Source organism: Crotalus tigris, unplaced genomic scaffold (assembly GCF_016545835.1).
Source record: "Crotalus tigris isolate CLP2741 ecotype Arizona unplaced genomic scaffold, ASM1654583v1 scf7180000018371.15429387391:27106975, whole genome shotgun sequence".
Lineage (NCBI taxonomy): Eukaryota > Metazoa > Chordata > Lepidosauria > Squamata > Viperidae > Crotalus > Crotalus tigris.
Window position 1 is genome coordinate 4,256,089 of NW_024096970.1, and position 25,819 is coordinate 4,281,907.

Consider the following 25,819-nt stretch of genomic DNA (forward strand, 5'->3'; position numbering starts at 1 on the left):
TAGCTGCGCCCTGCAATTAACGTTGCAAAAATTATTTGGTGGCATTTAGAAACATGGGAATTGAAGGCGAGTCTGATTTCTTTAGTAAAAGATTTTCGCATTGGACACCAGAGGACATTGACACCTATTTACATTGCTGCATTTCAGAACTGGGACCACTTAATAAAAAGACGGACTTTGTTTGTAGGTGACGAACGTTCAAGCCTTTTTATTTTGGAATAAAAGACGATCATTATTGTTTTGGGATAAGAAGAGCGAAATTTGGTTAGTTATAAAGATGCCAATCTTTTTTTTTCTTCATCCAATGTATATAGCTGTGGTGCTTACAGTCTTTCATCCCGAGAAAATTAATGCAAACTAATGTGCATTAAAATTACGGTTTTCCGCTATCTCAAAAGCAACAGTCTCAGTTTACGCTAAGCTCCTCCATCCGCAACAATCGAACGTATGCTGGGATTTGTGTACTGGTTAAAAGTCCTTATCCGCTCAAACTTAAAAAGCGTGAAGCTCAATGACTTCCATCACAATTGTATTTGGACAGAAGCCTAAAAATAGGTATATTCTTTTGTTTTTGCACTTTTTATAAGCCCAGTTCAGCCCACATTCAGGAAAGTCCAGAAAGAAAAAGAATTGTTTTACGCAGCTGCCAGGACTCGCTGGTTTTTTTTTTTTCCTCACGCCCCGCCCCCCTGGCCGAGGGCCACTTCCGTTCGGGTAAAATGTCGGCCGCCATCGCTGCCCTCGCGTCATACGGGGGCTCAGATTCCGAGTCCGATTCGGGGTCGGATGCTGAAGGAAAGCCCGGTCTTTCCGCCCAGGTCGCCGGGGCTGACGCTGTGCTTCACTTGGCGGGGCCGCCGCCTTCTGCGCAACAGGCTCTGCTGCCGGTAGTGGACTCGGCCCCAGCGGTGTCGGTGAAGGTAAGAGCTGGCCGGCGTCGCCACGTAAAAGAACGTAGCGGTTCGGCTACGAATCTCGCGGACTCAAGTAGTAAACAACGTTTTCCTGTCTTTGATGGGAGACTTGGCATTTCCAGCCCCTACCCAGTGCTTTGGTTGTGCCCTGGGGAAACGAGGCTGGGGGTGTTTTCCTCGCTCGCGTGCATGGCTTCTTCCAGAAAGCCGTGAGTATAAATTTTATAGCGGCGCAACAGTGGAGAGTCCGCAGGGAAAGCTTATTCCATCTTTTGAGAGTCTATTGGTCGTGATAAAGGATTATGGGAAAGGGGTGGTGATCAGCCTTGCACGCTCAAAAGATATGGGGATGTTTAAAAACATTGTCGATTTAGCTTCAGCAATCAATGCGAAGGGAAGGGGAGAGTAAATTTAACTTTACAGGCCAGCATTGATCTTCACGATCCCATTTCTTTCATGTCTTTGTATCTGAGGCATAGCATTGCAAATGAAATCAAACAGTTATTTTGGGGTTATGGAACAAGATCTCTGTTACTCAAAACATTTTTGTTTCTTCTGTATTCTCCAAAGCGGCAAGTTCTCTCTTATCACGTGATATTATTTTGGCGATAACTAGTACCGAAGGCCGTTGGAAAAACTCCTTTATAGAGTCACCCTAATTTACTTTGTAAAGATCAGTTATGGAGACATTGACAAAAGAGTGTGCGTGCTAAGTATTAAACAGATACATAACTTTTTGCTAAGTTGTGTTACTGGCACATGAAGTTCTCCATGTAATCTTTATACCAGTAAAACATTTGTCTGTTTGATTTTTTTTATATGTAACATTCAGTTGGGCAAAATGGTGCATAAGAGAGCAACAGTTTTTGAACCAATGTACTTCATATAGGGCTAACTTAAAGAATGCATCTAAATTCCAGGTCCCCTGGCTCCTGGGAGATTGGAATTTGGCAAAGTTGTGGCCACTTCAGTGCTCCTCTGTTACTGTAGTCAGCTTTCATCGCCTGATCATCATTTCTAACCCTCCATGACAGTTTCCTACAAGGAAACTGGAAGGAAATTAGAAGTCACTCCCACTTCCACTGCTTTTTTGCCTAACCTTAGCCATATAGTTTCTCAGTTGGTAAGGAAATATCTTTGAAACAATCCAAATTGTCACAGACTGTCTGCTGGTCATGAATTTAAGACAACCATCTTCTGTCCTCATATTTATCCATGCATTTTCTGTTTACCTGCTTTGCTTTGGAAGATGGGTAGATCTGTTTTTACACTGCAGGTATGGGTTGATTGAGCTATCAGTATACCCTGACTCATGGTTTTTATTTCACTAATTTTGGGGGGGGGGTTCCTAGTTTAGCCTTCTGTATGCTTTAATGTTTAATTTACTTTCTTAATATGTAAATATCAGGGAATATCCTATTTGCAACTCAATTTTCAGGTCTTTATCAGAACATTGCATGGACCAGTTAGCATCTGATGCTAATATTAGTTGGCATCTGTTGGCATTAATTTGCATCATTAATAACGATGTATATTATATGTTAAACAGCAAAGGTGAAGTACTAAAATGTAGTGTAGGATGTTGTTATTTATGTAGCAATGTTGTTTGAAAACCCATTTATAAAGGTTATAAATAGCCATGTGGTTCTTGCTGTCCAGAGTTGATTCTGGGATGACCTATAAAGTTTATAAATAAATAAAAAACAAACAAACATGGCTTCACTAATAGATTTAATAATAATAATAATAATAATGATAAAGTTGGAAGGGACCTTGGAGGTCATCTAATCCAACCCCCTGCTCAGGCAGGAAACCCTATACCATTTTGGACAAATGGCTGTCCAGTTTCTTCTTAAAAACTTCCAGTGTTGGCGCATTCACCGCTTCTGAAGGCAGGTTGTTTCACTGGTTAATTGTTCTAACTTTCAGGAAGTTTCTCCTTAGTTGTAGATTGCTTCTTTCCTTGATTAGTTTCCATCCATTGCTTCTTGTCCTGCCTTCAGGTGCCTTGGAAAATAGCTTGACTCCCTCTTCTTTGTGGCAGCCCCTGAGATATTGGAATACTGCTATCATGTCCCCCCCTCGTCCTTCTCTTCGTTAAAGTAGACATACCCAATTCCAGCAGCCTTCCCTTATATGCTTTAGCCTCCAGTCCCCTAATCATCTTTGTTGCTCTTCTCTGTACTCTTTCTAGAGCAGTGGTTCTCAACCTGTGGGTCGGGACCCCATTTGGGGTCGAACGACCATTTCACGGGGGTCGCCAAACAAGGCTGTCCGCCATTTTTTCCCCCTTTGGCCACGCCCTTGGCACCCGGTGATGTATAAGTGGTTGGGGGTCACCACAACATGGGCAACTGTATTATGGGGTCGCGGCATTAGAAAGGTTGAGAACCACTGTTCTAGAGTCTCAACATCTTTTAAAGAAATAATGCAATATATAATCCTCATTCTTAAAAAGTAATGTTTTTCTCTATATTAACAGAATCTGCACAAAAAATACCTACATCCTAAATATCCAGAGTACTTGTCTTAATGGACAGTGCTGAGTTTTATAAGCAGATACAGTTAGTGCAATATAGTTATTATAGAATATTAGACAAATTGGAACTCTGGTTTATTCTGAGTAGAACAAGCCTGGTTAAAACGTGGTTGTCTTGGGTTTCTTTCTCTGGTTTATTCCAAGGGTAGGAAAATAGAGTCTTTAATTTGCATGCCATATTAAACAAATGAAGGATGGAGCCATTATGATTTAGCAGGACTTGAGAACCAGTTGCAAGTTTGTTTACTATAGCTTGATAATACAAACAATGTATCATTAAAGCTGCTTTCTCCAACGTTCTGTATGAAGATAATAAAACAGACATTTCTGAACATTATGGCTATTTGAAGCAGAATTAATTATCTCTTTGTACATTTGGCACTGTAACCAGAATTAAAACACTACATCTGATTATAATTTCCTATTATGTTCATGGTGACAGTAACATCAATTACCTGATTAAATTCTTCAGGAACAACATAGTAATTGGCAAGCTGTGTTCAATCTAGGCGATGCTAGAATTATTCAAGAGCTTTTATGTGGGTATCAGTTTGCCACTTTCAAAACTTTGTATATGTTTCTTTCTAAGCCCTTTTGAAAATGATTCAAATTTCAGAACCTCTTTGTCATGCAGCATGTGGAACCTCTGTTGCTCCATGGTACTGCTTCGCATGTGGGAATAGTCATTCATTTCTGTGGATTATGAGGAAGAAGGTGCTGATAGGGATAAAAATGGAAATGCAGCTTAAAGACTGTGTCTAAGGGCATCTTTAGCTTCTGCTTTTCTAGCACAGGCACATGACAAGCTGTTGGCTTTTCCAAGGTAGTTCAGGATAAAATCAAAGGTGTTGGCTACTTTCAGAAGTCAAAATCGCATCTGAGTGAGTTAAGCTCTTGTGCCAATTTAATATCATATCCTAGCTATGTTTATAATTCATTATGTTCCCCAAACCAGGGAGTACCAACCAGTGTTCTGCAGGTGGGTGGGGCGTTGTCTTACCTGACCGCCTTTTCTCAGCACGGAGATGGAGAATGTCCTAATACAATGGGACTTCATTTTGCTTTCTTCTCTTTAGCTTTCTGCAATACTACAGCGATTTGGAGATGTGCAGAGTGGTGGGATAGATCAGTGGTTCTTAACCTGGGCGATATTGCCCCCCAGGGGGCGATTTCGTTTTTCGGGGGGGCGATGGAACAGAAAAGGGCGACACGGGGGCAAAGGACCGAAAAGGGGGCGATATGGGGGCGATGGAGCGAGAAGTTTTGGGGGCACTTTTGAGACTTTTTTGTACAGTGAATCGCTGTATATCTGATGGAGGGGGGAGCGCTTCTTTTGAAACATCACATGCTGAGTGGCTCTGTAAAACATTTTGTATTGTACTTTTTTAGCGTGCACTCCAGTTCGATATTATAGTTTCTTTGTTTCTTTTTAATCCTTTTTACAGTGTGCATGACTATATATACTGTCCTTGAATCTTAATTTAGTTTCAGAGTTTTTGTCTTGAAATTCTTAGTTCCTGCATCGCGGTTTGTTCTTATGCCCTTTTTATATTTCTTTTTGCATCTTAAATTTCACTTGTAATTCAATCATTAAATGTTACTGTTTTTCTTTTCGGGCATTTCACTTTCTTGCCATTGAATTTTGTTTTCAGTGGTCATTACATTTAAGTGTCTTGAATAAATAAGATAATAATGAAATACATGTATCACGAAGTTTGGGAATAAAGTGACAGGTGGCACCAAAATTTTTTCACACAGTTGAGATATGAGAAAAAGACTGGAAATAAATTATTTGCATCGATATGTCCTGATGACGATTTTAAAGAAAACAAAAAAAGTGTTTGCATAAATTGAAAAATTATTTCCTATGCTATGATTGAGAGGTTATGTTGGGGGAGGGGGGCGATGACAACTTCCTCATTGGCTCAAGGGGGTGATTCGTTCAAAAAGGTTAAGAACCACTGGGATAGATAGTCTATTGTTAATTGGCCATCCCACCAGCAATAAGCACTCGCTCCAATAGATGCTTCATGCTGACAATTTGCAAAGACATTTAATAAAGAAGAGGATAGTTGTTGAGGGCAGGTTTTCAGTCTAATTGCAGAAGGTAGATTTTCTTTTCAATGGCAGCCCTTTGGCCATAATGGAATTTTGGTTCAGAGGGTGTTGGAAGTTATCACTCAGGGAAAGAAGCTAAAGAATCTCGATTTATTAATGGAAACATTTACGATGCATTTTGGCATCCAGTGGTTTAAAACCACAAGGTTGTGTAATGTTGATCCTCAAGAAAATTTTAACACCCACAAAAATAATGCAGTAGCTAAATAAGCTGCCTCAGGTGGTTGTGGAATTTATTTTCTGTGATCCCTTTATAGGGAAACTATTTTCCGTAAACATTGATATAAAGAGATTGTTTTGTCTATAATTTTAATAATTCAAGTCAAATTACAGAATTATTCAAGTATAAGAAACAGGCATGCAGATAAATTCTTTTTATTGTATTGTTATCTTGAAAGTAAATACTCAGTTTAGGGGGTGAGGAAAAAAGGTCAAGTAGGCCTTCAGATAGATTAACTTTGAAGAATCTGTTTAAAACTTTTGCAAAATAGAAAATGATTTCAAATTACCTAGTATTTTATAATAAAGGAATGGGGACAAGAAATCTATATATGAATTGAACAGTGGATTGGTGATAGATTTCTGTTAACACAATTAGTGTTTAGGTTTTTTGTTGTTGTTTGACAAAAACACAGTTTCTTGCTCATAAGTTTAAGGCATGACAAGATTTTTTTTGAATAATGTACTTATTTAAGTTCTGTTTATAAAATAATTTTCTATGGCTTTCTTTCTTTGTGTGTTTTCTTTTTACATATATATGGGGAAATACATACTCATTTCTGTATTGCCTTTTGGGAAAAGCAATGTTATGTAAAGTACAGAAAAGGAGGAAATAGTAATAGTTCAAAGAAATCAAATCTAAGGAGAAGCGAAGCTTAAATCTATTTTAGACCAAATCTTTCTTATAACATTCTATATTTGGGACTATACATAAACTACTTATATGTTGCCTTTTATTTTTTGAATTTGTTGCCTCATGTATCGGAGAATCTCATCCAAGTCCATCTAGACACAACTTCTTCCTTGCAACCTACCTTTTTTCTTCATATATTAATTTTGCAGTTTGATCCTGTTTAATAGTCTCTAAGTTACTAAACCATCTCAACATTAGTTCTACTCAGACTGAATTGTTATGGGTATTTGGGCCATCCAGATTTGGGGATGTGTTCCATCTCTGGTCTTGGATAGATAGTTGCACTTCTCCATTCAAGAGTTGTGCATAATGTGGGGGTTTTCCTGGACTTACATTTCCTACTTATTTATTTATGAGACTTATATACCACTTTAAGTGCAAGCGCTCTCTAAGCAGTGTACACCAGTAAGCAATGTATATATATATTTACACTGCCCCCAACAATCTGGGTCCTCAGTTTACCTACCCCGGAAGGATGGAAGGCTGAGTCAACCTTGAGCCGGTGAGATTTGAACCGCTGACCTGCTGAACACAGTTAGCTAAAGTGGCATGCAGTACTGCACTCTAACTGCTGCGCCACCTCGGCTCTTGATTTTTGAATACTTGAACCATTGGCACCTGTGGCACAGCTTTATTGGCTTTGTCAGTTCCTCCATGTCCTGTTTGGGAGGCCCTTTAAATAGTCATTTACACTCTGGTTACTATATGGCTGGACTACTACAATATACTGCACATAGGGCTGCCCCTTGAAGAGCTCTCCAAAGCTTCAACTAGTATAAAATATAGTGATTAGCATGCCTCCCTATGCTCATGTAATGCTTCTGCTTTACATGCTTGGAAGGGTTGCCAGTTTGTTTCTCTGTGTGATTCAAGCTGCTGGTTGTTACCTATAAAGGCCTTCATGGAATAAGGCCTGGTTACTTGAGGGATTGCCTATACCCAATAGTGTCTGCCCACTTCATTCAATCTAAATGTTTTTGCTTGTTAATCACAGAGAGTCATTAGAAGGGGGTAAATAAAACATCCACCCTTTGTACCAGTTATTCGTGCACAGGTACAGATTAGGTGAAACCCAGCTCAGTAGCAGTAACTGTGAGAGGAATCTTGGAGTCCTAGTGGACAATCATTTAAATATGAGCCAGCAGCGTGTGGCAGCAGTCAAAAAAGCCAAGACAATCCTACGTTGCATTAACAGAGGGATAAAAACAAAATCACATGAAGTATTAGTACTGCTTTATAAACCCTTAGTAAGACCATACTTAGAATACTGCATCCAGTTTTTGTCACCATATTATAACAAAGATGTAGAGACTCTGGAAAGAGTGTGGAAGAGCAATAAAGATGATTAGGGGGCTGGAGGCTAAAACATAGGAAGAACAGTTTCAGGATTTGGGTTTGTCTAGTCTAGTGAAAAAGACTAGGGGTGACATGATGGCAGTGTTCCCATATTTGAGAGGCCACAAAGAAGAGAGAGTCAACCTATTTTCCAAAGCTCCAGAAGGCAAGACAAGAAACGATGGGAACTAATCCAAGAGAGAAGCACTAGAACTAAGAAGAAATTTCCTAACAGTGAAAACAATTAAATCAGTTGAACAGCTTGCCTTCGGAAGTTGTGGGTTCTCCATCACTGGAGTCTGGACAGTCACTTATCTGGAATGTTATAGGGTCTCCTGCTTGAGCAGGGAATTGGATTAGAAAACCTCCAAGGTCCCTTCCAACTCTGTTATTCTGTAAATATTTGATAAATATTCGATCCATATCATTCAGAATTCATTTACTCTTGACTTTTGGATTTATGATTTTAGCATGCATATTTCTAAAATAACCAATTACCACTGTAAAGCAGATTGAGAAAAAGCACGTTTGTAGAAACATGTTGCTTAGTGGCCATTTGTTCAGCGACCATTTGAAGTTATGATGACTCTGAACTAATGATAGTTATTAATGATAGTTACAACTAGTACAGTTATGGCCTTTGCAGCACCTCTGCAGTCATATGATCAAAATACCAGCGCTTGGCAGCCCACCCACATTTGTGACTGCAGCATGCGCTTCACATCCCTACTACACCCCACCTCTCTCCCTCCCATCTCTGCCCTTTTGGCCACCCTGCACTCTCTCTATCCCCAGCTGACCTTTGCTGTCTTCTTCCTCTCATTGCTGACAACACACAACCAGCTAAGGCAACTGCATGAAAGCTTTGCAAGGGTCTCACATAGCATCATGAGTGTCTGGCAAAGGTCCAGGCTTTGACGGGAGGGGCCTCATCACAGCAGGAGGAAAAAGACAATAAAGGTCAACGGGGTGGCAACAGCAAAGTGCAGGGCAGCCCAAAGGGCAGAGATGGAGGCACATAGGAGAGTTGACATGAGATCCTCCCCCCAAAAAACCAGCACATCCCTGCTTAACAACTGCAATGGGGACTACCACCTGTACCTCCAATTTTACTTCTTTTGACATTGATTCTTCACAACAGAGCCTCATATTACCCTACTATATTTTGTTAGCATTTGCACATCTTAATATATTTCTATCCATTTTCCCATCTTTTCTCAAGTTTAGCTACTTGCTCTAATTTTTCATCCATCCATCCATCCATCTATCTATCTATCTATCTATCTATCTATCTATCTATCTATCTATCTCGATTTTCTTGTCCAGTAGGAAGCCAATTAGAAGAGACATAGAATGTCTAGGAAAATAATTCTCTAAGTAGATATTCCTCTGCTGGGAAAAGGATAGAACTTATAACTTGCTTTTGTTAATTAAATACAGTGAAGGATAATTTTTATCCTTACCCTGCTTCCTAAAATCAACTACTTTGAATGGGATGAATTGTTTTACAATATTGTGATCTGTCTCTGTAGTTGTATTGATGAACAGACGGACTTCATTATAGAATAACCTGTTGAACTGGATAAACCTTATGAACTAATAGCAATAGCACTTAGACTTATATACTGCTTCACTGTGCTTTACAGCCCTCTCTAAGCGATTTACAGAGTCAGCATACTGCCCCCCACAATCTGGCTCCTCATTTTACCGACATCGGAAGGATGGAAGTTGAGTCAACCCTGAGCCAGTGAGAATCGAATTGCCAAACTGCAGGCAGCTGGCAGTCAGCAAAAGTAGCCTGCAGTACTGCAGGCTAACCACTGCACCACCATGGCTCATAATGAATAATTAGTCATTTCATTCTGATATATATAAAAGATAGACTTATCACCGGTTCAATTATTTTCAAACAGTAAGTCTAGATCAGAAGTTAGTAAGCAGTTTCTGATATTTTTCTGCTTGTCCAAACTCTAAAGAAAGATATAGAATTTGACGTTATTTGCTAGGTCAATTCCTGAATAATATTATCAACTTTCTATATTACTAGTTTTAAAAAACCCCACAGGTTATAAATCTGTAGCATGCAAGGGGTGCTATTAAACCTCCAAGATCAGAAAGAAACTCTGGATTTCTTAGTGATGGAGGTCAATGCTTGTGTTTCCTTATAACCTATACAAACTGAAATTATATAATGTATAATGTTTATTTTATATGTTCCTTTATTATTTTTATAAACAACTGAAGGCAGCAAACATACTCCTTCTTTCTCCTATTTTCCCTGTGAGATCAGTTGGGCTGAGAGAGAGAGTTACTGGCCCAAGGTCATCCAGCCATCATTCATGGCTAAGGCGGGACTAGAACTCAGGTCTCCCAGTTTTTATCCTGGTGTCTTAACCACTAGATCAGACATGTCAAACTCGCGACGTCACGTGACGTTGCGAAACGTATCGGGACGGTTTTTCCATTGCCGGCAATGGGGTGGGCGCGGCTTCCGTATGACGCATCCGGCCTGCGGGTCAGCAGTTTGACACCCCTGCACTAGAGAGTACAGATACAATAAATGTTATTTGTAACTAAACCCATTGTTTTATGTTACATTTTGATTATATATTTGTTATTTTGTTTTTATCTTGTGAGATGTGTTTAAATTGAAAAAGAAATAAACTTCATTTTAATAGACCTTGGTTAGGTGAATTTTGGATGCAGCTGAAAAATTCTGTCCATAATCTGTAAGCTTCTGTGCGTACATAAAATCTGATTCAAGATTAAAGGGCAATTTTTGCTTTAAAGCACATTTTGATTCAATTCCTTAAATCAAGAGTTTGCCATAAAACATAAATTGACTGCGTAATTCTGCTTTCCTTGGTACTGAATCACTGTGTTAGCATTAGGTAAATGCAGCCATGAATTGAAGTGGCTTTTTTTTTTTTTAAACTAAGGTTAAATTTTCATCACGCGTATAAAGAAAGCAGCTATTTGTCAAAGTTTCTATTAGTGTTTGGAGAAGTTAACTGGCTTTTAAGGGAAATGGTAAATGTTTTTGATAATAAAGTCCAAGTCTTTTTATTCAAATCTATGTGTTTATTTAGCATATAGCATAACATACGTGGACTTACAACATACATTGACATGTCACCTAAAATAAAAATAAATAAAATAATAAAATAAAATAAAACATGAAAGTTAAAAAGATCTATATTCAAATACCAATGTCTAGGCCATTAACCACTGAAGCACAGGATTGTTTATCTGAAAAAAAAAGTCAGATATTGTACCAATATATGCCTCAGCTCTCAGCTGGCCACAATGCGATTTACAGTTTAACGTGGACCCCACAGTCACACTGAGAGGAGGATGCGATACCCCATTTATACACAAAATCCTGGTAGACGCCATGTGAGGTGCAAATCCTGTTCAGGATTTTCCACTGCTAGCGAGGTAGTTCAAAACCTGGCACTTTGGCATGGGGTCATCTATATGTCGTTCTGTGTCTGGGTGTTCAGCAACCCATTTGGCTTTCCACTACGAATCGATGTTAAAGTTGTTAAGCAGATGTTGTGCACGTGCCAGTAGTAGCTTCTTAGATTTGAGCCTTCCAACTGATAAACGGGGACGGTCGGTGTGCTCTAGTAGGAGAAAGTTGTTCATACTTTTCCTGCATTCTCTCAGTAGTGCAGGGGTAGGCAACCTTGACTTTTTTATGACTCGTGGACTTCAACTCCCAGAATGGCTGGCTCAGGAATTCTGGGAGTTGAAGTCCACGAGTCATAAAAGAGCCAAGATTGCCTACCCCTGCAATTATACATCTTGCCTTCGTAGAGCTGGCAGTGCCCTGTGGCTCAGAACAGGAAGCCAGCAAATAGGAGTGATTTTAATACATCCACTTATCCTCGTGGTGTCATGCTTACTAGTATGGCAGCTGTTAAGCCATATAGGGGCACGGTATTCTGCTGCAGAGTAGACCGGCCCTAGTGCTGTTGTTCTGAGGGTGGCAGCTGAAGGTCCCCATTTGGTTCTGCTTAATTTCTGGAGGATGTTGTCCCTAGTGTTGATTTTTGCCACCATATTCTCCAGACGTGTTTTATAGGAGAGAGTCGGCTCCAAATTATAGCTATAAAAGCTATGCAATGATTAAAGTAAAACCTGGAAAAGTTGTACTGATGAAATACTATTGCCTCAACTACTATTTATTTGGTCTTTGATACTGATATTTGCTTTAATTCTAATAACGTTGAAGGTCCCTGCTTGGGCCTTCTTTATTGCTTTTATTGGTTTACATAGGGTAGTGATGGTGAACCTTTTAGAGACCAAGTACCCAAAAACCACCTCACCCCTGCCCCGTCCCCGTGTCTCCTACCTGCAGGGCCACCCACCACCTCCACAGCCCGCCACAGCAGATCGCCCAGGCGGCCCAGCAGCATCATGGCCATGCCCTCCGTCTGCGCCCTGCAGCATCATCTGTACGCAATGGGGCGCGAGGGTGGAGTCTTGTCCCTGCTGCCCAGCTGCCATGTCCTTGGCTGTGCTGCTCTGCACAGGCTGCGCCCGGGGCAACTCTCCTCTGAGGGGGCTGTTGGTGAGGAAGGGGCCACGGGGGGGCTGGGGCAATGGCATGCGTGCCCACAGAGAGGGCTCTGAGTGCCGCCTCTGGCACCAGTGCCATAGGTTCTCCACCACTGATATAGGGGACAGCCTCCTATAGGATTTAAGAGAATTATGTTTGCCCGCCACACTGTGGAGTTGCTGGTTCTCTGAGCATGGTTGCTTGGTTGAAAATGTTTTGTTATCCAACTAGCTTATATCTTCAATGCTAGAAGGGAGTGGCATTTGCTTTCTGTTTATATACAGTAGTTTTCCCTGTCAGTGCTAGTGGGGCATTCTTTTCTCCTTGTAATTCTTTGATGAGGCAGTTTACTCCTTGATTATCTGTTTGGTGTTAATCTGGATGTTAATCCCTGCTTATCTGGATGTTAATTGCTGGTGAGGAGATGTTCTGGTCTTTATGTTTATTTTTAGCTTTTTTATTGTCTGTTTTGAATGGAGTTAAATATTGTTTCATTAAGGTTCCAGGAATTCCCAAGCATTTTTGGATTTAATTGGTCTCAGATGCTCACAGTTTCCCAATTAAAACTAGGATTAAGTTGGTTATAGTTAAGTATGATATAGTTACGGTATGATTCAGAGAGCAATAAAGACTCCACAATTCAACCTCAAACTTATATATCCTATTGGCAGGTAGACCATGGTAAATAAACTGTTATCCTAACCTAGGAAAGTCCTCCTGCAAAAAAAGTATGTAAAACTTTTTTCAGATGCCAGTTTTATAGGAAGTTTATATAAAAGTTGCTTTGATAGTGTCCTATCCATATCACACCATAAGATCTTAGAGAACGTGAAGTAGAATTTTCTAATCAAGTTAATATAGAAGCTGTACTGTTTGCGAAATATGTCCATTACAACTGTATTTAATTTTCCAGGAAGATGTGGAAACAGGGCTTCATCTTGATCCAACCACCAAGGAAGTTCAATATAATCCGAAGTATGATACCATGTTTGCACCAGAGGTAAGTAAATTAGCTTTTTAACATGAATTGCTTTCAATTTATCATAAAACCATAGATGTAAAGTTAGAAGAGGATCTGGAGATTATTCCAGTCCAGTCCTGCTCAGTGAAGGAATTTGCTGTTGCATCCTATTATTCATCCACCACCTTCAGAGTATTTCATTGTTTAAAGGCTCTGACTGTTAGGATATTTTTTCTGGTGTCTAACCAAAATCCACTTCTGTATAGGTGAAACCCATTGATCCTGTCCTGGTTTCTGAATCTACTTTGAACAATTCGTCCCATTTTCTACATGAGAGCTGTTCAGATAATTAAAGACAGTTGTCATGTCTTCCCCCCCCCCAATTCTTCTCTTCTCTGTACCCATATCTCCAACTGTTCTTATAAATTTTCTTTCCATCCTCCTTATTACCTGTCCTTAGGGCATGCTACAGTTTGTCTGTGCCTTTTTTAAAATGCAGTGGGCAGAATTAGACACGATATTTTAACTGCAACACAGTATAGAAATGAACTATGATTTCTTAAGCTTGATACTATAATATTAGCTGATATTGTTCAATAAGATGTGGAAAAATACTGTTAATTATTAAATAATGTATATACAGTTTTGTAACATCACCTATTGTATTTAAGTATGATTGAGTCCTTCTTCAGCTAGAAAGTAGTTGAAAAAATTATAATTTTAAAATTGAGGCTGGAAATTAGGTCTTTATTTTATAACTGTTCAGTACACTAAATGCTACACCAAAATAAATAATAAAAATAATTACAATATTTAATAGAGCTTGAACTAGGAAATTTTTTTCTAACTAAAAATTCAGATTTCAGATAATTAGAATAGGTTAACATTTCAGAAAAAGCGTATAGTTGAAAGGAACCTGAGAAAACACCTACCGTATATGCTGGCGTATTGGGCGACCCGGCGTATAAGACGACCCCCGTCTTTGGCGCTGAGTCGCATTCCTAGAACGTCGTCTTATACGCCGGAAACTACCAGTATTTCCGGCGCATAAGACGACCTGGCGTATAAGACGACCCCCGTCTTTGGCGCCAATTTTAATGCTTGCGGAAGTCGCCTTATACGCCAGCATATACGGTAGTCCAAACCCCTGCTTGGTGTAAGATTCTTAAGCACTTTTTGAAAATCTCCAGTGAAAGAGAACATGCTACATATTCAGGCAACCTATTCTGCTGTTTGACAGCCCTTACTGTCAGGAAATTTCTCCCAATATCTATCTCGAATCTACTCTGTAGTTTTATTCCATTGGTGTTGGTACTACCCTTTTTGGAGTAACAGAGAACAAGTGTATTCCTCCTATGTATAGCAGCCTTTTGGATATCTAACATATCTCCCCTCAGACCGTTTTTCTGCAGATTTTATTTGTTTCTTGTTTTTGTACAATACTGTTTCTTAAAACTGGAAATAATAAAGCTAAATAATGGAGTTCGTGTATATAAAATACATCTGGTCTGTTTATAATACTCTAGTTATTTCACTTTTCATTTGGAAATAGTAGGCAAGATGTGGGGAAAAGAATGATTTTATTCATAGCTTTATAATCTCATAGCCAGATGTTACTTTTACTTCTTTCTCTTGCATTTATGAAATTACACAGTAGGTGAAGTATTGGGGAACTCTCTATTTTATCTTTATCTTTTTATAAATTAAATGCTAGATCTGTACCCTTGAAGAGTGTTAATTTTATCAACAGATGAGGAAGCAGTGTTAATTCTCAAGGATTCTTGGCGTGATCGGTTAAGAAATGCACTGAACGGATGCATTGAAGATATGTCAAATAAATGCCCATATTTCATGTGTTTTTATGAGTTTCATAAAGGCCATATTTTTGTAGTAACTATATTCTGTAATAAATAATAATATTTCCTGGCAAAAAGCAGCAGTATTTCTTATACTTGAAATCCTTTTTCTTCTTAAATCCTACAAAAAATAAAACAGGCATTTTTTTTAGTTAAAATAAACAGTATGGGAAGAAAATTTGAATACAAATTTTTACTATGTAAAAGCTCTCAAATACCCAGATTAATTTTTTTAAACATCATCAAATTGAATATTCCTCAGAAAAAAAATCTCCTCCAGGAAAAAGCAACTACCATAAGTATAGATAATCCTTGACTTATAACCAGTTGCTTAGTGATGGTTTGAAGTTATGGTGGACCCCCAAAAAGGTACTTATGAACATCCGGGGTGTGGGGGTGCAGTAACATGATTGTATTTTATGGCCATGTGCAGTGTCCTGCAGTCAGATGAACATGATTTATGACATTTTTTTCCGGAAACCATTGTTTACTTATGGACAATGAGTTCACTTAACAACCACAGTGTTTGCTTTAGAGCCACAACATTTGCCTAACACTGAATTTGCTTACTGATCGTCACATAAAAGGTCATAAAATTGGGTATAGTCACATGACAATTCATTTAACCATCAGCACGACCTTAATTTTGAGCAATTATGGCTGTAAGTCAAGACTATCTGTATACAGTTTCATTTCTCTCAATGTAAATAGCTATCAGTACATTTAATGCATTTTTTTGAGATATTGCTAATCTGCATTCCCAAAAATAAACTGTGAAAAATTTATATTAAATGTAAAATGTACAAAAATTCACTCTGATTTTTCCTGGTTAAGAATATCTATTATTTGATTAGTTTGATCTTAGATTTAAACATGGAGTAGGGGAATGATTCAAAATGCAAAATATATCTGATGTCTCCGGAGGATGAGGAAATAATACATGAAATGAATCTCATTAAGTATTGCAGGTTTGACATTTTTGTCAGGTGGCTTAAGATTCATATAGTGGGCATCTCTGCGGGTAGAATAACTGCCTTATATTAATAGCTGTGGTTAATTTATGAGGAATACATATGCCTTTCATCTGATCAATGCTTTTGCACTCTATTATTACCTGCTTTTCTCACTGAATTTCTCCCTCGAAATTGTGCACAGCTTTAGTAGAATGGAATATAATATAGCCATATTCTTATCTGCAGACATATATGCCTGTCTCTGGTGGATAAAGGGCTTTCCAGAACTGATTTATATGCACACAATAGGGGTAGGATAGTATGAAGAAGATTGCCATTGCATAAACGGAAAGTAAAATTGAATGTAGTATCTTAGCCCCAACATGAAGATAACCTGCAATCTAAACATTATAATGCAATCAATTAAATATTGAATAAAGTCTGATAGGGTTAGAATCAGAATGGTGAAGAGTGGAACTCTAAATTGCTCTCACCTACAGATGATGGGAATGTGGTGACTTCTGCAGATTCTACTTCTCTCTTGCAGTGATCTATCACCAGGGTTGGAGGTATTGAAAAATGTGTTATGTCTTAGCATGGTTCACAGGGGAAAAAAAAAAAATCAGTTAAAACTTTCAGCAGAAAGCAAAGAAAATAAGAATTCCTTCCATCTTGATTCAGACCACCCTATTGAGGCAAAAATAGGAAATCCATAGTAACTAAAATTCCGAGACAGCCCAGAGATAACATAATGAATTCCTCCCTGGTCTATAGCAATTCTATTTAGCTATAAAGTACTCCAATTTGTAAGTTTTGGAACATTGTTAGAGAATGTGGGATATACTTGGAGTAATACTTAACAACTCTAATGCTACAGTGTGGTTAAGAATAAATTGGAGGGGGGATTTCTGGTCCCTGCTTTCCATCTTTTTAACTTTGAGAGAATGGAAAACTTTGCATCTGTCTGCTTTTCTTCCAGTTTAATTTTCTTGATGCTGCTATTTTGGATAAAGTGTCTCAAAATGAGGGCAAAATTATTGAACTGTGGCTTTTAATATAATTTTGTTTTCTACAGTTGACATATTCTACCGTAAGAATTCTGAAGGCAGATTACTGATGCCATTTTCACTTTGACTGATTATTTAGCACTCATCATTATTCTATATAAGGCATACAAATCACATAAATACAAATATGTCTAATGTTAGGACCCACTTCAAAACCCCATCCCAAGAAAGTAGAACTCGTGGAAGCAGTTTCTTCCAAAAGGATCTTTTATTAAGAGAAGCTGATAGCAGGCATACTAGACAGGATCTGAGGGTTTCCCGGCTCCATAGGTAAAAGTGCCCCAAGCAAAACCCCACCCGATATTTCATCTAGTCAGTTCAAATGGCCCAATCCCCAGATGTTAGGTTCCTCATGGGAAAAGGGAGATAACATCAGGCCACCTCTGGTTGAAGCTGCGATGTTTAGGCATCTCTTCCCACTCACCGGAGGTTGCATTCCATTCTTCCCCTCCCTTTGCTAGCTGACATTAAGGAATGGAAAAGTTCACAGAGAAATAATGCAGGAAAGCAAAGTGTTACATTATAGCGATAGAGCAGTGGTTCTCAACCTTTTTAATGCCGCGACCCCCAACTGGTCGTAAGTCGAGGACTATTCAACCGGTCGAGGACTACTCAACTGGTGCAGCACCGTTTGCAGAATGGGACTTTTGGTGGGCTCAGCAGGGCAGAGACAGCCTGGACAATTCCTATTGGCTTTTGAAAGCCAATAGAATTAGACTCTATTCAAGAGAGTCTATTCTATTGGCTTTCAAAAGCCAATAGAATAAAAGGGAGTAGCACAGCTAAGGAAAAGGGGGAAAAAATGGCGGACTGCGTTGTTTGGCGACCCCTGTGAAATGGTCGTTCGACCCCAAATGGGGTCCCGACCCACAGGTTGAGAACCACTGCGATAGAGAAAGCCAAGGCAATAGCCCTCAATCACTCCCCCCTCCCCCTTAGGAGTATGGCAGAACCCAGTATGAGATGAGAGTGAGATTAAGGTCAGGATGAAAGAGGAAACTATAGAGAAGGAGGAGGGGGACGAGAGGATTGGGGAACCTATTGATGTGAGTTCTGACAAACAGCTTTGCTTATGTGAGGTGGCAGATTTCTATGTATGAATTTGGAAACCATTGCAAATATTTGGTTTTTGACCCTCACATTAATAGATACACAAATAGATGTATGTCTTTTCCATACTAAAGCTTAGCAGAATAGGCAATGGTGACCCTCCTGATAGTAGACTAAGTGTCATATCTTCTATGACCAGTGGACAAATCCGCTGAAGTTGTTGGTTACTTGAGTTCAGTAATGCCTGGAAACTGCTAACCCGTTGTCTACAAAACTAATTTCAGATCATGGTAGTACGTTACCTTACAATTGTTGAATCTGAGGTTCAAATGCCCACTTTTGAAGGCTCACTAATGATCTTAGGCAATCATTCTTCTAATCTGACTTTATTGAATTGTTGCGAGGATAGACTCATGCATGTTGCACTGAGTTCTTTGAATGAAAGATAAGACATCGATTTGTAATAAATGTTTGAACATGGATATCTCTGTAAATAAAATGCCATATATGAAGCAAATCTTATTAAACCTTTTATTCTACTGTTTTTAATGCAGTTTGGGCCAGTCAATCCATTTAGGACTCAACAGATGGCTGCTCCCAGGAACATGCTTTCTGGATATACGGAACCAGCACATATTAATGATTTCATGTTTGAACAACAGAGAAGAACATTTGCAACTTATGGTAATGTGTGTGTATGTTTCTTTATATTTGAACCTATTAAAAATTGTTATGCTTATTAATGCCATGCTCTATTATACCTCCAAACTTCTTAAACCTGCCAAAGCTTTAAAAATAAAAAGTGTCCATTGGTCTTTCTGGCAAGTAATAAGAGTCTGAAGTGTTTGTTGCTAATTAGAAAATGTTCAGAAAACATCTAAGCTTAAATTATTGTTTATTTAATTGAATTTCCTATTTACCTTTTTGTTTATTAAAACTTTCATAATATTAATTTCAGTTATATAATCCCTGAAAGAGTAGTTAATCAGTATTGAAATATTGCTCATAATATATACAGCTCTGCAACATATCTGCAATAATCTTCATTGTGTAGAAAAGATTATGATGAAATAAACATAACATTTCTGGTTGGATGTTAATGTTCACTTTTGTACCATTTATTCAACAAGCTATTTTATTACTGTGCATCGTTTCCATCCAACTTTCAGCATAACTTGAAAATAACCAGGATCAGAACTGCATTGCAACTGCTTATAAGCCCAATGCACTGTGAAGAAAATGTTTACTACTGAATGATTTTTTTAAAAAAAAAAAATCTTATTATCTATAATAACATAAAATGGTATTAATAAAATATTAAAATAACAGTAAAACAACCTAATAATTTATACCAACTGCAGTTAAACTTTGTTTAAACATGTTTAAACAAAAAAAAAGCTTCTTTCAACATGTAAAAAACAAGAAAAAAGTGGGGAAAAGTGGCAAGAAGGTGACAAGCAACAGGGAGAAAGCAGAACTATTTAACTCGTTTTTTGCATCTGTCTTTACACAAAGGGAAAAAACAGACCAACCTATCAAAAATAGTGCCATAAAAAACAAAATAGAAACACAAGTTAAGATAGGCAAGAAAATCGTAAGTGAGCACCTGTCCAGCCTAGATGAGTTCAAATCACCAGGACCAGATGGATTATACCCCAAAGTTCTCAAGGAACTGACAGATGTGATCTCAGAACCACTAAACTATATTTTTCAAAGATCCTGGAACACTGGGGATCTACCAGAGGACTGGAAAAGAGCTGATGTAATTCCCATCTTCAAAAAAGGGAAAAAATGGATCCAGGAAATTACAGACCTATCAGCCTGACCTCAATACCTGGGAAGATTCTGGAAAAGATAATCAAACAATAAATCAGCAAACACCTACAGGCAAACCAAGTCATTACTAAAAGCCAACACGGTTTTAGGTCAAACAGATCATGCCAGACAAACCTTATTGCATTCTTTGACCAAGTGACAAAATTAGTGGATCAGAGGAATGCTGTGGATATAATTTACTTGGACTTCAGTAAGGCATTTGACAAAGTAGATCATAACCTACTACTTGATAAGATAGAAAAATGTGGGTTAGACAGCATCACCACCAGATGGATCTGTAGCTGGCTGACCAGCTGTACTCAACATGTGGTCCTCAATGGAACCACATCTACATGGAGGGAAGTGTGCAGTAGGGTGCCCCAGCTGTTCTGGGCCCAGTGCTCTTCAACATCTTCATCAACGATCTGGACGAGGGGATAGATGGGGACCTCATCAAATTTGCAGACGACACCAAGCTGGCAGGAATAGCCAACACTCCAGAAGACAGGCTTAGGATACAGGAGGATCTGGACAGACTTGAACACTGGGTGCTGTCTAACAAAATGAAATTCAATGGTGAAAAAAGTAAAGTTCTATATTTAGGCAAGAAAAACCAAATGTACAGGTATAGTAAAGGGGGTACCTTGTTCAATAGTAGTAACTGTGAGAGGGATCTCGGAGTCCTAGTGGACAATCACTTAAATAGGAGCCAGCAGTGTGCTGCAGCTGCCAAAAAAGCCAACACAGTGCTAGGCTGCATTAACAGAGGGATAGAATCAAGATCACGTGAAGTATTTTTTTTATCGAAAATTTTTAAATTTTACAAAACAATTCCCTTCCCCAAACCCCCCCAAACCTCCCATACCCTCCCCCAACCTTCTCAGAGCCGAGTACAGGCTTAGTTAAAATTTTTCAAAAAAAACTTAAAACACATATAAATCCTAAGCAAATCTAAATACATTAAATTAAACAAGTTATCTTCTCTTAAAAATAATAATTACAATCATTAAACACGTTATAATATACTCTAAACATTTTCTGATATCATACTTATATTATTATCCATCATTCTTTATAAACTCCCTCCAAAACACAAATTTAAACATTACTTAGAACATTAAAACTCCCTTATACATATTTAAAGCAAAATGTTCCTTTAAATACTCCTTAGATATCTATACATACAATATAAAATCTAATCTCTCCCTCTTTCTTTATCCTAAGACACAAAAATAAACATATAAACATTCATTATACCATTAAGACTAAATACTCTTTTGAATACTCCTTAAATTGCTAAACTTAAACTTCTTATCTAAAATTTTCATTCGATCTCCATAATCTTCTCTCCTGTCAAAAAAAACTTAAAACACATATAAATCCTAAGCAAATCTAAATACATTAAATTAAACAAGTTATCTTCTCTTAAACATAATAATAAAAAAAAACCAAAATTTTTTTTTATAATTACAATCATTAAACACATTATAATATACTCTAAACATTTTCTAATATCATACTTATATTATTATCCATCATTCTTTATAAACTCCCTCCAAAACACAAATTTAAACATTACTTAAAACATTAAAATTCCCTTATACATATTTAAATCTTTACCAATAACCAATTCCATCCACAATAAACACATTCCTTATCAGTCTCTCTTATCCATAAACCTCGAAAGAAGTGCTTTGAAATCTGCCCTTAAAGGTTGCTCCAAAAAGTTTATAAATCTTGCTTCTCCCGCAGACTCAGGAACCAATACTTGTGAGGCTTCCTTAACCTCCTTCTTCTGTTGCTCCTTTTCTTTACGTTTATATGTTGCACGGGTTGTCCTCTGCTCTTTCATCTCAACTTGTTGAGGCCCCTCGAACTGAGATTTCCCATTTTTCATTAATTATAGGCTCTTCAGACTGCAATTCTACCCTTAAAGGTTGCTCCAAACAGTTTATAAATCTTACTTCTCCCGCAGATTCAGAAACCAATACTTGTGAGGCTTCCTTGACCTCCTTCTTTTGTTGCTCCTTTTCTTTACAATTATATGTTGCACAGTTATCCTCTGCTCCTCCATCTCAACTTGTTGAGGCCCCTCGAACTGAGATTTCCCAATTTTCATAAGTATAGGCTCTTCGGACTGCAATTCTACCTTCTTCTCTTCCAAAGCTTTAAACGTAATAGATGGCGATGAACATACCCCCAGGACCGAAGTGTAAAAGTCTTTTGCTTTAGAAACAGTATTAAGTCTATAACGTATCCCCAGGTAACTCACCACCATTCCAGTCGGAACATCCCATCTGAACAACATTCGCCTCTTTTTAAGTTCATCTGCTAAAAAAGCAAACTCCTTTCTTCTTCTTAAAATTTTAGATGGGATCTCCTTTAAAATTATAACATCTTGTGAAGCAATTTGAAACCTCTTCTTATAAAAAGCTTGTATAATTTTGTTGCGCAGGGATCTTTTCCCAAAATAAATTACCACATCTCTTGGCAAATTCCTTTGCTCTGCCACCACAGAATTAACTCTAAATATTTTTTCAATTTCATTAAGTATTTCCTCTTTTTCTCTATTCAAAATCACAGCAAAGTCATTTGCAACCATCTCTCTCAGATCTCCTTGCACAGACTCTCTCAAGCCTCTAATTCTTAAAGCATATTCCATTTGTCTATATTGAAGCATAAGAATCTCATCTTGAAAATTTTCCATCTCTTTTTCCATGCTTTCAAATTTTCCCTCCATCAATTCCACTTTTTCTGTTACCTCTTCTACGCGAAAGTTCAGCTTTTCAAGAACAGAAGCAACTCCTTTTAAAGCCAAAACTATCTCTTGCCTCAAAATCTTATTATTTTCCTCTAAAATCTCTTTCATTTCTCCCCTAATTTGAGATATAACATTTCCCATTATATCTTGCAAATCCTTCACCATTATTGACTGTACCAAAGAAGAGGGTGAAGCTATTGATTTAGGTTATTGCGCTGATGATAACACCGAAGAAGAAACCACCTTAGGAGCTGTAGGAATTACTGAACGCTTTGGAGCCATCTTAAAAAAATCTTTACTCCTTCTTAAAAATTACCCCCCCAAAAAAAGGGAAAAAAAAGTTAAGCAAAAGAAAAAGAGAGATTAACTCCAAAAAATCAAAAAATCCTTCAAAAGGAGATCATTATAATAAAAAGAAAAAAGTTTAAAAAAAGAAAAGGGAAAGAGAAAAAAATGATTAAATAGAAAAAATCCATTCCATTTTTTTAAAAGTACAAAAAACAAAACAAAAAAGTTAAATAAAAATAATAATCCTCCTAAAATCCAAACCCAACATCAAAAAATTATTATAAATAATCAAGTCCACATTCCGTTCCAGTCATTAAAAAAAAAGGAAAAAAAAACACAGAAAAGCCTGCCGATCGCCATTTTACTTTCCCTTTCAACAAAAGAAAAAAAACAAAAAGAGGGAATAAAAGTAAATCTTCAAACTTAAAATCCAAATAAAATCAGAAAAAGCAAAATCCTCTACTCAGCTCTGTCCACTTTTAAAAAAAAAAACCTCACCAAATCAATTTGATCGCGGAGGTGGTTGCTGCGGTTTGTTTTGTCCCTAGAGACAAAAACAGCTGGGAAGCGGAGACAGTCCGAACTCCTTGGGAGCACTCTTTTCGCCCCCCAAAAGAAAACCATGGGGATGCATATTCAGACAATCCTCTCCTCCCCCCCTTTGCCCGGGAGAGAGGTTTTGAGCCGCAGAGCAGCTGATGTCTGCTGTTCATAGCGGTTCTAACACTTACCCAGGAGGACGGCTACAAAGTAGCCGTCATCGCGCGCGCAGATCCACCAGAAGTCGAGAGATCACGTGAAGTATTAATACCACTCTACAATGCCTTGGTAAGGCCACACTTGGAATACTGCATCCAGTTTTGGTCACCACGATGTAAAAAAGATGTTGAGACTCTAGAAAGAGTACAGAGAAGAGCAACAAAGATGATTAGGGGACTGGAGGCTAAAACATATAAGGAACGGTTGCTGGAATTGGGTATGTCTAGTTTAATGAAGAGAAGGACAAGGGGGGGACGTGATAGCAGTGTTCCAATATCTCAGAGGCTGCCACAAAGAAGAGGGAGTCAAGCTATTTTCCAAGGCACCTGAAGGCGGGACAAGAAGCAACGGATGGAAACTAATCAAGGAGAGAAGCAACCTAGAACTAAGGAGAAACTTCCTGACAGTTAGAACAATTAACCAGTGGAACAACCTGCCTCCAGAAGCGGTGAATGGTCCAACACTAGAAGTTTTTAAGAAGAGAATGGACAGCCATTTGTCAGAAATGGTATAGGGTTTCCTGCCTGAGCAGGGGGTTGGCTAGATGACCTCTAAGGTCCCTTCCAACTTTATTATTGTTACTACTACTACTAACTACTACTACTACTACTACTTGAAAAGCCAGTGTTTCAGAAGATTAATTTCCTCAATTCAACAGGGAGTACATTCCAAAGCTTAAGATCAGCTACAGAGAAAGTTTGATTCCTGTTCATTTTGAGGGTACCTATTTAAAAAAAAAAAAATCTTCAAATGAGATGTTTCCATAATCATATATATGAGTCCCTGCTCTGAAAAGTCATTGGGGGGTGGTGGAGTATTTATAGCCATTTCTTGAGCCTGATTTCTCTGTCTGATCATTTTTATGGAATAAATACAACTTTTAAAAAGTACCATAAGCAATGAAAAATTCTGTACCACAAATGAAAAGAATCCCTCTTTATTTTGGAAGATACCTTGTGGAATTCACGGCCCGCATTCTAGATCCAGGGTCAGTCCATAGCATTGCCTGGAGGAAGAGAGGAAGGCCCATTCTCTGAAACCTTGAGAAAAAAAAAATCTTACAGGAAGTTCAAATAAATATTTCTTGAAAAGAAAGATGCCTAATTCATTTTGGAGAAATCTCTCTTCTTTATCTTTTTCAGGGACAGTTTTACTATTCTGTATAATAAAGTAAATAAATCAACATGAGTTGATCATCAGTGAAACTGGAAACATTTTAGCATTCATTTTAATGCGATGTTTGTCAATGAAAGAGAAATAGCAGATTGTGCAGAATGTGTGTGTTCTATCTACATGTTTTTAAAATGTTTTTCAAATATATATTTACATACTACTTACACTAACATTTATATTTTCTGGAGGTCTTCTTCTTCTTATGCCATATCCGTTAACGGACGTTGGCGATCATGTTGGCGATCCTGTTTTTATCAGCAGCCGCACGAAAAAGTGCTGCTGAGTTTGGTCCAAACCAGTCCCTTAGATTTTGAAGCCACAGTGTTCTTCTTCTGCCTGGACCTCGTTTGCCTTCAATCTTTCCCTGGAGGATTAAATGGAGTATGCCGTATTTTTCTGGGTGTCGCATCACATGTCCAAAATATTCTAATTTTCGTTTTTTAATTGTTTTGATGATTTCCCTTGGTTTTCCCAGGCGGCTGATCACCTCCTCATTTCTGATCTTGTCAACCCAACTTATACGTAACAGCCGCCTGTAAATCCACATTTCAAATGCTTCTAGTCTCTTCAGGTGGCCTTCTGTCAGAGACCAATCCTCTACTCCATAGAATAAGATAGAAAAAATATAGCCTATATATTCTGGAGGTAAAGAGTTGAATATTACTCGGGAAACAAACCAAGCAGTAGTCTGGCAATTGGATTTCTCAGTTTCTCAGTTTTCAGCAGTAGCAAAGAATGTATCCGATAAAAGAA

General features: G+C 38.1%; 1 protein-coding gene across 1 annotated transcript in view; it reads left to right on the forward strand.

Annotated features, from left to right (window-relative positions):
• Positions 1–685: 685 nt before the first annotated feature.
• Positions 686–25,819, forward strand: part of CDC40 (cell division cycle 40) — a 52,779-nt gene continuing 27,645 nt past the window's right edge. Inside the window, exons 1-3 of the mRNA XM_039351189.1 lie at positions 686–920; positions 13,297–13,383; positions 18,825–18,954. Of these exons, the coding sequence (XP_039207123.1) occupies positions 720–920; positions 13,297–13,383; positions 18,825–18,954 (418 nt within the window). The 5' untranslated portion in view covers positions 686–719. The remainder of the gene's footprint in view (positions 921–13,296; positions 13,384–18,824; positions 18,955–25,819) is intronic.